Source organism: Drosophila tropicalis, unplaced genomic scaffold (assembly GCF_018151085.1).
Source record: "Drosophila tropicalis isolate 14030-0801.00 unplaced genomic scaffold, ASM1815108v1 contig_694, whole genome shotgun sequence".
NCBI classification, from domain to species: Eukaryota; Metazoa; Arthropoda; class Insecta; order Diptera; family Drosophilidae; genus Drosophila; species Drosophila tropicalis.
In genome coordinates this window covers 3,883,593-3,899,681 of record NW_027173176.1, presented here as the reverse complement: position 1 = coordinate 3,899,681, position 16,089 = coordinate 3,883,593, and the positions used below count along the sequence as shown (strand labels likewise).

General features: G+C 37.1%; 5 protein-coding genes across 5 annotated transcripts in view; 4 read left to right on the top strand and 1 right to left on the bottom strand.

Moving 5' to 3' along the window:
* LOC137579186 (cytoplasmic polyadenylation element-binding protein) overlaps positions 1 to 16,089 on the bottom strand; it is a 352,744-nt gene that overhangs the window by 81,004 nt on the left and 255,651 nt on the right. The gene's annotated exons all lie outside the window — the stretch shown is intronic.
* Positions 2,184 to 3,549, top strand: LOC137579276 (putative phosphatidate phosphatase). The gene has a single exon (XM_068292995.1). The coding sequence runs from the start codon at positions 2,286 to 2,288 to the stop codon at positions 3,369 to 3,371; it is 1,086 nt and encodes a 361-aa protein (XP_068149096.1). The 5' UTR covers positions 2,184 to 2,285; the 3' UTR covers positions 3,372 to 3,549.
* Positions 4,990 to 5,911, top strand: LOC137579370 (putative phosphatidate phosphatase). Its single transcript, XM_068293110.1, is given in 2 exon segments — positions 4,990 to 5,052; positions 5,054 to 5,911. Coding segments are annotated over 2 exon segments (921 nt in total).
* Positions 7,031 to 11,122, top strand: LOC137578911 (putative phosphatidate phosphatase). The gene is made up of 2 exons (XM_068292526.1): positions 7,031 to 7,254; positions 9,469 to 11,122. The coding sequence occupies exon 2, from the start codon at positions 9,906 to 9,908 to the stop codon at positions 11,004 to 11,006; it is 1,101 nt and encodes a 366-aa protein (XP_068148627.1). The 5' UTR covers positions 7,031 to 7,254; positions 9,469 to 9,905; the 3' UTR covers positions 11,007 to 11,122.
* On the top strand, positions 12,929 to 14,497 carry LOC137579094 (putative phosphatidate phosphatase). The gene has a single exon (XM_068292790.1). It carries the CDS (start codon positions 12,971 to 12,973, stop codon positions 13,790 to 13,792), a length of 822 nt encoding a protein of 273 aa, XP_068148891.1. The 5' UTR covers positions 12,929 to 12,970; the 3' UTR covers positions 13,793 to 14,497.

Here is a 16,089-nt window from a genome sequence, read left to right as displayed (position 1 = left end):
TTGTCGTTTCAATTAGCAAAACCATAAAAAAGTAAATAGCTGAAAGTCAAACCTGTTTCTGCCCTCTGAAGCTCAGAATTCCGCCAAGAAAAAGAAAAAGAAATGAAAAATGGGGGAAGCTTTTTAAGCTTTTCGCATGTAAATGACGCCCTATTCAGGCGTCACAACATTCCATTACAGGCTGTTAATTACAGTAATAATCCAGAGGCATGACAAGAGCCAAAGCCAGAGCCAGGAGGGGGTATGTGGTACAATTCCGCTGACGTCATTAACGTCAACAGGTGCGCGCTCGGTGGGGATTCTCAGTGTTCATCCTTCATACCCATCATCAATTGGGTCAATTCTCTTCGAAATGGCAAATAATAAATCATATGGAGATGAATCACACACTGAGAGAAAATCCCCACACCATCATCACCACCACAAGCAGAGCAATTAGCTTAACACTCGACTGGTCATCTTTTACATTTCTTTCATTTGGTCCATGCTCATGCACACACACACACAAATACACATACGTCTGTCTAGGTGCAGTTGCCGGTGGTTGGATTGTGTTGTGCTGTGTTGTATTGTGGTATTCGGTTCCACTTCCATAACCAAAAGAAAGACTCATAAAAATTATGCACACGCATCCCAAGAGAGAAATAAAAAGTAAAATGAAGTTTGGAGTAGCCCACACGAAAAAAAAGAAGTAGCAGCAAACCAACAACAGAAAGTAAGGCGAGAACCTAAAAACAAGTTTACAAAAAGTGTATAAATACATATATATGAATATATCTCTTCGCGTTTGGGGTTTCTGTTTATCTGCATCTTGTGGGCCTTTTGCTAAATATTTTCTCTTGGTTTATGAGCAATAAGCGAAACCAGTTTCCCAATGTATAAACATCAGAATAAGTTGGTGGCAAAGTGGGTGGGAAGGGTCCAAACAAGTGTTGGTGAAAGAGCAACGAGGAGGTGGAGAAGGAAGAGAAGGAGTATTCCTCTGATAACTTGGTCTGTTTTTTTAACCACACACACACACACGCACAGTCGTGGAATTGTTTTACGCTTTATCATGTTGCGAATTTTGTCAGATTTTATTTTGGAAACATGAGTGCAGGGAGCTCTTGTGCAAGTGTATGCACTTCTGGTAAATACACTGAAAGAAATTTAATCTTCATGTAAACAAAGCAGAATAGTTGAGAAGTTTATACGAAATTTCTTTAAAAAAAAAGTAATTCTATACAGATAGAAACATTTATCATCTGTAAATATCAGTTCTAAGTAACACACTTTGTTTTTAGAGAGCTTTTCTCATATTATCCTCTCGTTTTATTAGCAGGAGAATCTATCTTCAAATAACAAAGTTTGTGCGTAATTTTTCCCTTTTATCATCTCATTGCTTGTTTTTGAATTCAATCAATAAATAACAGTCATAAATACACCTTTTAAAAGTATAAATTAAAAAAAAGGTAGGTAAAAAACATTTTTATTCCACTTCTAATAACTTCACAGTTTACTCAATTGCTTCTGCGAACTCTTAAGACGATGGAAAGAACAAATTGTTTTGTAGATGGGCTATTAGGAAAGAGCGTGAAAAAAACAGCGAAACATTTAAAATTAACTCAAGCCTTTAATATGGAGATCTTAAGGGAATTCGATTCTTGGCTTTGACTCTCAACGAGTTCGTTTATACCCAACTGGCTTAGACGCCTCATTGCCATTTTTTTTTGCTAGTGTAGACAAAACACATTTTTATAGCTGGCGAAAAAATATTCATTTGTAATTAATAAAAATGAGCAGTAAATAAACAAGACACACACACACACATACATATACATAGACGTTACTACAGCAACAACGAAACAGAAAATAATAATAACAGCTGATGATGATGGGGCCCAACCGACTGGGGGTGGGCATGGGAATTACTCTAACTGACAGACCGCAAAATGTCTGAGTGAGTGAGCAATGCCTAGAGCTTCTCATAGGCCCCACAGAGTGTAACAGAGAAAGAGAGTTATATAGCTAGTCACAAATGCTAGTGAGAGTGAGTAAGATACGAAAAGCGAGTGAGAGAGAGTGAGTGAGTGACGTCCAAAACGCACACAGAAATCACGGCCAGAGCCAGAGAAGCAGATACAAAACAGAGGAAAAAAAAGATATTCATGCCTCATCGTTTGGTTCAGTTAAGCGCGGTTTGGCATTCGGTTGAGACGTTATTTGTTCCCCCGAAATTCTTTTAATAAGTTTCATTTTTAATTTTGTTGGTTTTTGTTAGTGAAATCTTTTGGCATCTTCTCGCCATGTCCAAGTATACGAAATTGGCACGCGGGATTTGCGATCTATTGATCTGGGCGGCGCTTTCGGTGGCCAGTCTGCTCTTGCATAAATATGTGCGTCCCTTTAAACGTGGATTCTTTTGCGGCGATGAATCACTGGCATATCCCCTGAAAGAGGGCACCATTGGCATTACCATGCTGATTGGCATCACTCTGGGAGTTCCCACCATAGTGATCATTGTGGTTGAATTGTTTAAGCAATTACCCGGCTCGGGAGGCAGAGATGCCAAATCAAGAGATTTGACAGGAGGAGCAGGTGGTGGTAATGGCAAAGGAGGATGTCGCCTGGTCTATCGTCTGGGACAATTGTATAAGCAGGCAGGATGTTATCTCTTTGGTTTGGCCATGCTCACATTTACCACCATCCTATCGAAGTTGTGCATAGGACGTCTTCGTCCACATTTCTTTGAGGTCTGTCAGCCTATGATGCCGGATGGCAGCAATTGCCATGATCCACAGAATCATGGACGTTACATCGACAGCTATAGCTGCAGTAATGCCAACGTTACAGATTTCCAGTATCAGCAATTGAATCAGTCTTTCCCCAGCGGACATGCCAGCATGATAATGTATGCCATGCTCTATTTGGCCATCTATTTGCAGGCTGCTTTGAGCACCAGAGTATCGAAGCTACTGAAACATCTATTGCAATTTCTATTCGTTATGTTTGGCTGGTATGTGGCGTTGTCACGCATTACGGACTATTGGCATCACTGGAGTGATGTTCTGGCTGGTGTCGTCTTGGGTGTTCTCTTTGCCTGGCTAACTAGTGTCTATGTTGCCGATTTGTTTGCCTTCAAACGTTGGTCTCGCGGCGGCTACAATAACAACAATGGCAATACTCTAAAGAAACCTCAAGTTTCTCCAAAGAATTCAACGAAATCGAATGGTGCCACATCATCTACATCGGCGGCAGCAGCGGCTGCTGCGGCTGGGGCTCCGACCTTGCCAGCCTATACATTCGGCACTTTACCCTATCTGACTGCTCATCCTCATGCAGCTCAGGCACAATATGCTCAAACCTATCACAATTACGGCTATGTACCCTGATTTCTGGGTCTCCCCTTCTCCCCCTTTAGTAGTTAGTAAATTCTCCTAAAGACTTGCACTTGCTGCTTTGCAACAAATATTATGTTTCTTTTGTTGTTTTTTTTTTTTTAAACCAATATACTATATTTAATATTACCTACTGTATTTTAGCGAAATAAAATTGATTAAATTTAAATTCAAAAAATTTTGTTTTGAATTTCTAGAAAGCCACTCGGGCCATGAAGTTAGCCAACGAAGTTAGAAAGTGTCAAAAAAAAAGGTGAATGCGCCACACGAAGAAGCGAAAGGCCAACTTCAAACATAAATTTATGCTTTAAACTTGTCATTTTATTAAAATTATGCGAGATGCCAGCTATTATTGCTGAAAATCAGTAAGATTCGATTTGGGGGGGAAAGGCAGAAACAACTTACGAATTAATAAACCAGATTCCCATAAAGACAAGCTTCAAATGTTGGTACATACCTGTAAAGAGAAAGATAAGTAGGAAATTGAATGTGGAAGAAAGATTCATACGCCCTGTGGGCCGAAGACTTTACAAATTGGCCAAGGTATAATTATATATGCTTGCATATTTTGCAATTGGCTTATGATTTTAAACTATTAACCATTATTTTGCTTCCTTAAGATGAGTCAGCAGTATGTAATTTGAAGTCATCTTCCATTTCTGTTTTAAAAACTCATCCTAAGCGTCATTAGAGGGAAGTATCCCATGAGCCATAACTTATAATAGAGTAATACAAATCAAATTAGTCTGCTGTTTGTAAGGAGAAGTTATTGAAACCACAAACTATATATATGTATGCTCTTGATCAGGGTGAGAGGATGAATCGATATTAATGACGGCCTCAATAAGAAAGCTACTGAAATGAAACTTCGTTTTTAAGCTTTTTCTAAACTTATTGAGATCGAGTTTAATACTTTGTTGGATCGGACCACTATATCATATAGCTGCCATAGCAACAAGCTATCAAAAAGCCACTTCATTGAGAAATATATCATTAGAAATATAAAAATATCTTATTAAAGGAGCTTTAGTGGGGAATATCTCTTCGACTATGATATCATTGAAGCAAGTCTCATTTAGATTTTAGATTCAAATTTCATCTTATTTATTTTAGTGACTTTCATTCCTTTTGAAATATTACAAAACTTTAACCCCAAGTTCTTTGGCCCCATTAAAATGCGAAAATCAAAAATTTTAATACGAATAGTATAGAAAAATACTCAGCTATAAAACAATTTCAATAGATTGCAAACATTTACAGTTACTTTTGCTTTTGTTTTGATTTTTTGAGTCGGGTATGCTTAGTATTTATATATAAGCCACCTAGATTTTGGGACCCACACGCATAGTTGGGATGCTGCTGCTGCTGCCTGCCTGCTTTTCGGTTTCAAATACATTTAGAAATTTTTGTGTGTTTTGAATAAATTAAAGAGCAAAATTAGCATACTTAAGCAATCGATGAGAATCAAAATGAAGAAGAAGAAGAAGACGATAGAAATAAAACAGAGGGGAAACTTGTTTTCATCACATCAAGGCTAGGTGGGCTAGTAGATAGTGGTAGAAGGTACAAATGATGCGGACCTCGAAAAGCCCTTCTCATTATCAGTCTCAAAATGTGCGGCAATCCGAACACTCGTCTTCTCTCGCGTCTGATCATTGACTTTCTGCTACTGCTGGGGAGTCTATTGTGTGGCATTGGTGGTATTGCCACAGCAATTGAATACTGTTCAACGTGGTTTCCATTGCAACGATGCGAGCCTACATTATCCATATCGTCAGCCCTGGCTGACTAAGATGCACTTGACCATAGCAGTGATTGCTTTGCCGGCAGCTTTTATATTGGTTGTGGAAATGCTGAGAGCGGCATTTGTTCCCCCCTCAAAGGAATTGAAGCAGCGCTTCGTTTTCGTTGGCGCCAGAATACCAAGTTTCATAAGTGAATGCTATAAGATAATTGGCGTTTATTTATTTGGTTTGGGTCTGGCATTGTTGGCCATTCGCCTGACTAAACACACAACAGGACGACTGAGACCATATTTTTTTGATGTCTGCCAACCGACATGGGGTGAGGATAATGCTGAGACTTGTGCCAGCAGCTTCGGACCAAGTAACTATTCCACATTTATCGATCATTTCAACTGCACGGAGTTCTCCGCTTCCTTGGAATTACTTGCGATAGTTCGTCATTCGTTTCCCAGTGGGTTTAGCACCACAACCGCCTATGCCATGGTCTTTTTGATCTATTATGCCCAGGCGAGATTATTTTCGCCATGGCTAAAGTTGCTACGTTCCACACTGCAATTGGCCTGTGGCGGTTTAGCTTTGCTGGCCTCGTATGAACGGATTTCCACCTATCAGAATCATCTGTCCGACGTAATTGCTGGTGCAGTTTTGGGTTACATTTTGGCGGCATTTATGACTATATTTGTGGCACATCTGTTTCGAGAGGTGCGTGTGAAACGACGCCAATGGCCAAGGAATGAACAGATCTACGGCTATGCTGGCTATTATAATAGAGCCACCTATGGCTACTGATATTGAAAGACTTACACTTAGAGTTTATGTAAATAGTGAAATTAATAAAATTATCCAACTTAAATTATTGAAATTATTTCGTTGCAATTTATCATTTGTTGTCCTGATTGGAAACTTAACATATTGAGACTTGTGAAAACTAAATACAATTGAACGTTGTTGTAACTTTTCTAAGGGTACTCACAAATTTCATAGGTATACCTATAAAGGTGGTGAATTAATCCTTACAGGACTAGTGTTGCCCATAGGCAATATTTTGTGAACACTCAATTCAATCCTGAAGAGACCTAGAGAGGTTTGTTATATCTAAGATTCAATTACTAATGCAATTTTCAAGTAAGGCACTTTGATTAGCATCTCTATCTCATTTCCATTTAAACTTGCTACTCGGAAAAGTAGGCAATATTTTTGTTTTAAATTCATTTATAATTTTCTGTTTCTGTAGTTCTACTTTTTTTGTTACTTTCTATTCAATAGAAATTTCCTTTGTTTTAGCATTTCGGCAAACAGTTTCAGATGCAAATTATGATATCAATCTTTAAATCATTGTAAATAAATTTTATTGATCTTTTCTTGTTTTAAAATCTGTTTAAAACTTTCAATTAAAGCAGTTTTCCACAATTAACTGAAACGAATGGATTTTCTGATAAATCAAAGTAAGACAGTTTTTTTTTAGTGCAGCGATTCAAAAATTTCGTTGTGGAAACTTTGACTTGAAAACCTGTTAGTCATTTAGTCATGTTTCGAACCTAAGTAACCTGCGATCAATTCTGCTTAGCTTACGATCCACACAACAAGTGATAACTGAATGAAAACTGCCCACAACTGGCTGACCACAGTCCACACGTGTGTGCTTATTGATCAATTCTTCCCTCTCTTTTGTTTCTATACTTCTCTCTGACTCTTTCTCTATCTCTCTCTTTATCTACATATATGTCAGACTGGTTGGTTGGTTAATGATCGAGCTCAGCCGACCGTGAGAGCTGCCGCTGCCACTACTGCTTCTGTTGCTTATTTGTTTTTATGCTTCTTCAGTTGCTATTGTCAAGCGGCGCTTAAAAGTTAACCCAACGCTGCTGATTCGGATAATAAAAAAAATTAAGTCACGAAAAGTTGTTAAACAATTTTGGTTTATGTTTTTTTTTTTTTTTTTGTTTTCAATGTGTCAGTGAAATATTTCCAAGTGTGATTTAACAAAAAGAAACATGAAACATGATCAAATTTATTGATTGCAGTAGATTTGAAAAATGCTAAAAATAACATTCAAAAAGAAAAAAAAGGGAAATACTAGAACATAAAGTGCAAAGTGCATTTTAAAATGCCAACAGTTAATTTAATGAAAAGTAAGCGCCAGTTGCATATGAGATATTTATATATACATATGTATGTATACACATGTATGTAAAAGGCAAAAGATACATTCACACAGAGTGAAAGAAGAGGCAAGCAAGTAGTGGGGGGGAACTTGCCGCCTTAATTCAATCAAATGTCGCTTATTCATTCAATTAAAGGTCGCGCCATTTGACGTCGCCTTCACCCGCCAGCAAACCAAACCAAAGTCCCCCCCCTCACCCTACCTACCCAATGCCCACTATTACCCACTACTGCCCACGATCCCCAACCCCCCAAAACAATCCAATATGAATACGAGAAGTTCGTAGTTTGGAATAATTGACAGTTAAAGTTAGTTGTGTGTGTGTGTGTGTGTGTTTTCTGTCTTTTTCTTTCTTTCTTTTATTGTGTACCCTGTAACCAAAAATGTGAGGGCATCGAAAGGGTATATCAGGAAGGTCGCTGGCAACGAGAAACCACAACAAGGCTACCTACAGAAGTCATGATTCATCTCCACATTCATCAATTCTTGTCTTGATCGCCATTATTGAGTTCGATTCGGAAATGTCAATACTTAGTCTTTCATCCTTAGGCATTCATACCAAAGACAGATAGAAGATAGACAGATAGTTGCTAGTTAACTCAAAAACTACATGGATTAATCAGCATTATGAGGCGATCTTATAGTAACATCGAGTTGCAAGGTATTCTATGGTCGTTGCCCTAACACAGCCAATTGGCATGTCTGTTGTGTTTAGTTTAGGGAGTTCAGTGGAAACTCCCCTTCTTAAATGTCGCCAGAGATCATCATCTTCATCATCATCATTTGAATTACAATGCAGGCCATTCTTGAATTGCACTTTTTTTATGTTCAAAGTTGCATTGTGCGCTTTTTTTTTTTTTGCTTCCGACTCAACCCGACTCGACTCGATAATGCGAAATCTTATTAAATGCGTGCATTGACGCGCCTATTTTATGCATGACTGCCCTAGTATAATAGGCGAGTATTCTATGCGATTGGAATTAATAATTATAATTATAATGATGATGATGCGGATGATGATGATGATGATGACGATGATGACTGTGAAGAGAAGTGAGAGCTAAAGTGCAGAAGATTTTGAGTGACTCACTATCCACAATTGTTGACCTAACAAATTGCCGGTTGGTCTGTCGGTCAGTTATCAGCAGGTTCATAAATAGCAACAAAAGCTGGTGAAAAGAACAACAATAGCTCGGTCATAAAGTCTACACCTAAACTCTTATTCAAACATGAACAAGCCTCAAAAAATACGCTTAACTGCAATGAATGTGCATAAAATTGTTCTCAAAACAACAAAGAGACCCCTCCAAAATTTGAAATTTTTGCTAGACACATATAACTGACTTTACTTTATAAGTATGTACAATATATTATCTAGCACACTTTCCAATTTATCTTATCAAACTGATCTTGAGGTGGTTTTTATATTTCCCATACACTGAACGAAATTAAAAGTTATTCAAAACTAAAATCAATCTACAAATGAATTTTGTTTTTACTTCTTTGAATCATATTTATTTGTTATAAAGTATTAATAAATATAACAACATTAATCAAACTGCCTGCCAACAAACATTGAAAAGGCATCAACCATAATCGCAATAATCCACTGAACTTAAAGAAATTTAAGTTTTGACTTTAGAAACATGATAAAGAGCTTTTGGGTTTTACTTTTTGCATAATCTATGTAGCTAATGACAGACTCAACTGAACAATTTGAATATAGATCAAATTTTCTGGGGTTGAAAATGTCAATCATAGCAGACATAACTATCTTTGAAATGTGTGAATGTAGATCAACATTTTCAAGATAGATCAACTTTTATAAGTAAATATCTTCAATCCATGAAAACAGAAACTTTGAAAGTTATGTTTATGTAACATTTTTATTTCTTCTCTCTCGATACAGATTTTAATCAGTTTAAGAAACATTTTCACTTGAGTTTGATATAATTTGTTAATTTAGCTTACTCGAATCTCAAATTTCACCTAACTAATTTACGGCTTATTTTGATCTAAGTTAACTGGGATTTCCATTGAGGTTTCCCCTTAAATCTTAGGCACATTAATAAGAAAGCTTTACTAATGAAAATTTATGATCTTTAGATATTTATCATAAGCGACTACAAATTTTTTTCTGTAGCTTTTTTCTAAATGCATTTTTCTAAATTTTCTTTTACAGTGTCTAAACAAACAAACACAACAACAAAGTTGCCTCTTGTCTAATCTAGAAAAATGCAGAATACAACAAATAAATAATGCCAAGTCTTCAACTAACTACAATAAAATTGCTTTGACGCAAAATTTAAGAAAAGCTACTAAGAAAATAAAGAAGAGAGAGAAAAAAACATGAAAAAAGGGGAAAAAGTTAAAGAGATATAGAAAACAGAAGAGAGCAACTAAAAACAATATCGCCCATCGTCAAATGAGCGTTAATTTAAAAGAACGTTACCCAAACGAAGCCAGTTCAGTCAGTCACTGACAACGAACTCGAACACAACGAAAAACGAACCGAAAACCTAAAAAAAACAAACTTAATTACATTAAAAAACAAACAAATAATTTTCTTCAATTATTGTTTTGTGCCTCTCTTTTTGAATATTAACTAATTAACTGAAAATGCGAGACGCAGTGGTAACTGAAGATCATCACCAACAGCAACAACACGACGAACGTCGACAGCATAGAGATGGAGTCGGAGGAGCAGGAGGAGGAGGTACAATACACACCGAATTGCCGGCAATTAGAGTGCAACCAGAAGAGCGTTCCGCAGAACGGCAACTGGTGCAACGTTTAACCATTGAGCTACTCATCATTGTGATTCTAACCATACCCATTTGCATCTTTGAATTTGCTGTGGAGCCAGCACGTCGTGGCTTCTTTTGTGATGATGAGAGCATAAGATATCCCTTTAGGGATAATACAGTGACGCCGGTTATGCTGGGCCTATTGGTGGGTCTATTGCCATTCCTTATTATACTCGTAGTGGAATATGTTCGGCATATGCGAGCCGGTGAACTGTCCGCCACAGTGCAATTTCTCAATTGGCGTGTATCCACTTGGTATGTGGAACTGGGCAAACATTGTATATACTTCATATTCGGCACAATCTTAACATTCGATGCCACCGAAGTGGGTAAATACACAATTGGACGCTTGAGGCCACATTTCATGGCCGTTTGTCAGCCACAGCTATCGGATGGCAGTCAATGTTCGGATCTGATCAATCTTCATCGCTATGTTGAGAACTATGAATGTGCCGGCGAGGGATATACCGTTATGGATGTAAGGCAATCGCGTCTCAGCTTCCCCAGTGGACACTCTAGCATGGCCTTCTATGCCATGGTCTATATGGCATTGTATCTGCAAAAGAAACTCAATTGGCGTACCTCGAAATTGAGTCGGCATTTTGCTCAATTCGTGTTAATAATGTTGGCTTGGTATACGGCCTTAACCAGAGTCATGGACAATTGGCATCATTGGTCAGATGTATTAGCCGGTTCGCTAATTGGCGTTGTCGGTGCCCTAATCACAGCGCATTATATAGCCAGACTATTCAAATCATCATACGAGGATGTTCTATTGGGCACTGCAGGAGGATGCCTGAGAAGGGAGAATACATCGGCCACATTGCAAGAGGAAGTATGTCCCAGTACACCGCCGCCATATTGTGTTAATGGCAGTTATTCCAATGATGATCAGTATTGTACGAAAGTTTAAGTGACTCGAAGCGAATCGAAAGAAATAAAGTGCAAAAGAACAATCCAAAGCAAAAAAGGAACAATCATTAAAGTTCTCTAGAGAAATAAAATAATAATAATAATGATGAACAAAAATATTTATGCTTCTTGTGCGTTTAGTGTTTAATAATTTGAATTTACTTATACTCTAAAGTCTGTCTTCCTCCATCTCGCGAGAGATCTCATCAGAGGTAGAGAATATTCAGAAGTTTAATCATCGTGTAAGCTTGTTTATGATCGATGTGTCCCCCGCCCCCGTTCCTCTCATTCATTGTGTATAGTTTTTCATTATTTACGTTTTTTTTTTCTTTTTTGTTGTCCTAAGTATTATTATTTTATGTATGTATGTATATGTAAAAGAGTCAAAAACAACAACAATAAGCAAAACAAATAAAACTCATCTACTACGAATAAAAATTCAAAGATAATTAAACATGAACCCATTTTGTTGTTTTTGTTGAGTATATCGAAAAATGTTATTAACTTTCGTTGTTTCCCTCTCAATGTCGTTTTCGGTATCGAAAGTGTTTTAATTGTTCAAAAATTTTTGTATTCAACATTAATTTTTTTTGGCCATGGTAAGAGAGTTATGTGGTAGTAGGTAAAAAGCCGGCCGTTGACTCACCCAGTCATTTTTCAGGTGGGGGGATAAGCGTACCTTTTTTTTTTGTCTTTGTGCTGAGTCAGCGAGACACAGCAAATGAGAAGGAATTCGGCTGCGAAAAGTTGTTGATGTTGACTGGATTAGCGTGTGAACAATGAACATTTTTTGCTCTTTTAATCTATTTCCTGGAATCACTTTCATTAGAAATTTTATTTAAATCAAAAACAGAATTAATCTTGACTTGAACTTTTACCCCAGAAAGACGAACCCCTTTTGAGAGACAGAGTAGAGAGACCATGAGAGAGAGATAGGAGAGGAGGACAAAGATTGAGTTTTAGGCAAAGCTCACAATATTCACAACTCATACTCATAATATTTGCAACTACGTCAGCTTGAATAATTGGGTAAACAAAATTCGCGTGTTGCTCAAATACCCTACATAGCCAGGGTATATTAATTAAACTGACAAGTTGACCTCTGACTTCGACTAGACATCCCAGAGAGCTGATAAATTTTCATGGGAATAACGTTTGAGTTGACAGAGAGAAGTCGACCTGCAGAAGTCGTTTCAAACCGTTTTGAAAAACTTGGTAAGGTCCTAAGTCCTAAATATCCTAAATACATGATCAACATCTTATAAGAAGCGTATATAAAGCATTGTTGATATTTTCATTAAATTCTTTTATTCAACTTAATGTTAGTTTTACCCAAATAATGCAGTTAGTTTGTGAAAAGTGAAACATATATTATTCATTAGTTGTTGATCGAAGGGTATTTCCATGTCTAGTTAAGTGCCAAGTGCTTTTAACGTGTTTATATTTGTGTAAAAATTCATGGCCAGCCAATTCCGTAAGTAGAATCCCCAATGTGTAGCACGTGCCATGGCAACAAGTGACTCTCGGGCTTATCAGTAAGACAAATATAGCAAAAAAAAATATATATATATATATTCCAATATTCGAAACATGTGCAGAATAATACTTTGTTATTGAAGTTGGTTGACACACAAATCAACAGGAAATTTATATATAAATATGAATATATGTATATTATGTTTTGCTTTATTTCTCAACTAAGCTAAGCTAATGTATGCCCCATTCAATGTGAATCTAACAACAACAATAGAAAGAGCAACAACAATGATACATAAATAAGCAGGTTTATTTATTACTTAATAATATAACACACACCAAAAAAAAAGAAAAATAAAGAAAAAAAAATTAAGCTTGAGTTCTGATTGCTAGAACCGAGTGCGGAATGACTTTAGACTTGGGGCTACTCGATTCAGTGACGGACAATACGTTGAATCGGTCGGTAGTAGAAAAACGAGCAATACAAAAATGAGTTATATTCAACAGCTGCAAGGCTCTGCAGTTCGCGTTCTCGTGGATGTTATCCTAATGGGCATATTACTAACATTTACGGAGAACTTCACAAAAGTCTGGTGGCCCACAACGCAGCGGGGTTTCTTTTGCAACGATGAGAGCCTTATGTATCCCTATCATGAGGACACTGTAAGTCCCACACTATTACACTGGTTGGGTCTTTATGGACCTCTGATTGCATTGCTATTAATCGAAGTCTATTTAATGAACTGGCGACGTGCAAGCTCACAATGGCAGGAATATTTCAATCTATATAATACATTGCGTTGGTTTCTATATGGTTATGCATTCGGTGATATTATCAAGAATGTGGCCAAACAAACCATTGGCCGTTTGAGGCCACATTTCTTTGAGGTCTGCATGCCATTGCTGATGCCAGAAGGTGGAACCTGCTTGGATGAGGCCACGGATAGAAGAATCTATCACACTTTGTATAAGTGTCAGCCGGAAATCACAGGAGCTACAAAATATATGCTTAAGGATATAAATGTCTCATTTCCTAGTGGGCATTCTATGCTGTCCTTTTATGGTTTAGTTTTTTTGGCTCTTCATTTGCAACATCGTCGCTGGCCATTGAGAGGGAGCCTCTTGAGTCCCGTAATGCAATTGCTGTGCTTGTGTATCGCTTCGTTTGTGGCACTGAGTCGTGTCATGGATTACAAACACCATGGGTCGGATGTTGCGGCCGGTTCACTGTTGGGCGCCAGTGTTGCGTTTGTGGTTAGCCATGCGGCCAAACTGGAAGAGCAGCTACAACTCAAGGCGGGGGGCGTCTAAACAATCACATGGCAAAGGGCAGGAACCAGAGCAATCACCGACACCAGTGGCAGTGGCTGAAGTATCCGGCGTTGGGGAAAAACACGAGCAGCTGCCTTCTCATGATTTAAGTCTAGTTACTTGCTGTAGTGCTAATTAGTTGCAGCTGATTTGCCTCAAATAATGTTTTTTTTTTTTGTTTTTTGTGTATGTGTATGTATGTAGACACGGGTTTTGCATATTTTGCTTACGCAGCAGCAACGAAAACAAAAACAAAAACCAGCTTCTGCTTTTGATCATTATCAAACAAATTGATCAGTAAAATCGATCTGATTTCTAGAAATTTCAAGTTTTAACCACCAACAAACGATCGATAAGCTTGAAAACAAATATCTCGCTCTCTCTCTTTAGTATTTAGTTCATAAAAATTGAATTTTTAGAATTAATTCTCGTTTTTTTTTTTTTAAATTATGTAAAATATACAACAGTTTCATGTCAAACCAAAACAGCTTTCATTGCGGTTGACTTATATGTTATTATTATTATTATTATTATTTAATAACCAACTAAAACATTGGCAATGAGTAGATCTTGTTCGTGGTTAACAGATTACTCAATCGTCTTATCTCATTTGTTTATCATTTTAGACATAAGAAAAACAACAGCAAATGACAATTGTTTAAATATTTACTTGAAACAACCAAAAAAAAAAAAAATTAACGAAAAAAATAAACACAAATTTTAAGCCATTAAACAATAAAAACAAAATCTTTTTGAGTATTATTAAGTCTGTAAGGTTTATAATCTTCTTTGGTTTGATGAAGGCATTTTTCGGGGTTTTTTTTCAACTTAAAAATAGAATAACAATCAGAAGAATTAAGATACTTAGAATAAAAATGGTAATACTTTTTCTCAGAAAAAGAAATATAAATTTAGAAACGTTTATAAATCCATCATGGAGAGAGATCCACCGCTATTTTGCTTAACGATTCTGGATTGAATATGATTTGCCAGGAAACCGTTTGACTTTCAGATCCTTGTGTGCCTTTGAAGGCAGAAAAAGAAACTTCAACACACCGAAAACTGGCTTGAGTTCAGGTTCTTCTTGGTTATGGCAAATGGCAAAGTGATTAGCGACTCTTTTTAGTTTCATTAGCAGCAAATTGTCTCAATGACTTCAAGTACCCAGACCAGACAACATAAAATAAAAACCAGTAGACGGTGCCAACTTTGGCCGTGATGAATATCGTATACCCTGTCCAGTCTATGTATTTCATTCACGATCAATTGATTTGAAAACGCTTTTGCATAGATGATATCGTCATTGCATTTGGATAAATCCAAGATATCTCATGGGCTTCAAGTGAGATTTTCAGCACAATGACTTTAAGAGGGAGGAGTTTCCTTCTCATTTTGTTGTGCTGGTCAAGTAAATAGACATAATTTGTTTACTTTTTTTATGCGTTACAAACTCCTACTCAAAATGCATATTCTTTTGCGAAGAAGAGAAAATGAGATAAGTATAAATAAATTTTGGAGCAAGCAAAAGCAAAGGCATAAATTAGCCAAGGACTGATGATGACGCGCAACACCTGAACCCCAACCTCAAATGGGGGTTTTTTTGGGGACGAATGTAGTAAAAGTAGTGAACCCTCATCAGGTTAACTTTCCCACTTTGGATTTTCTTTCGTTGTTGTTGTGTTTTTTGGTGGCCCCAGCTTAATTGGCTCATTTATTTTGATGGCAAAGAAAATGCTGGAAAATTGTGGCTGCTTCTCTTTGGTTTTTGTTTGTTTTTTTGTTGCCTGTTCGTTTTTTCGTTCCTTTCTTTTTTTTTTTTTTTTTTGGCTAGGTATTTTGATTTTCCTCTCTTTTGGTTTTATTATGATTAATTATGCTATACACACAAATACAAACACACACACACACACACAGACATATGCAGAGTTTGTATTTAGCTGGGAACTGACCCAAAGCTCCACTTTCTTTTGCCAACTTTTGCAACTGTGTCAAGTCTGGCTCGAGATTCGAGATGATAAATTTCTATGCAATTTATTTTAATCTGCTGCGACAGTTCCTGCCACCACTAACCCCAACCCCAAACCCCTCTTACGACCCTCAGAGTTGGAGGATGGATTGTGATGAGAAACGAGGAGACGCGGGTAGTAAAGTAGGGAAATAGTGAGCTAGTTACCATGCGTTAATTAAATGGAAAATATTTGCCAGACAGCAACAACAAAAACAACAACACGATATATACATACATATATATATATAACTATATAGTCAGGTTAGCTGTGTGTATGCGTGTGTGAGTG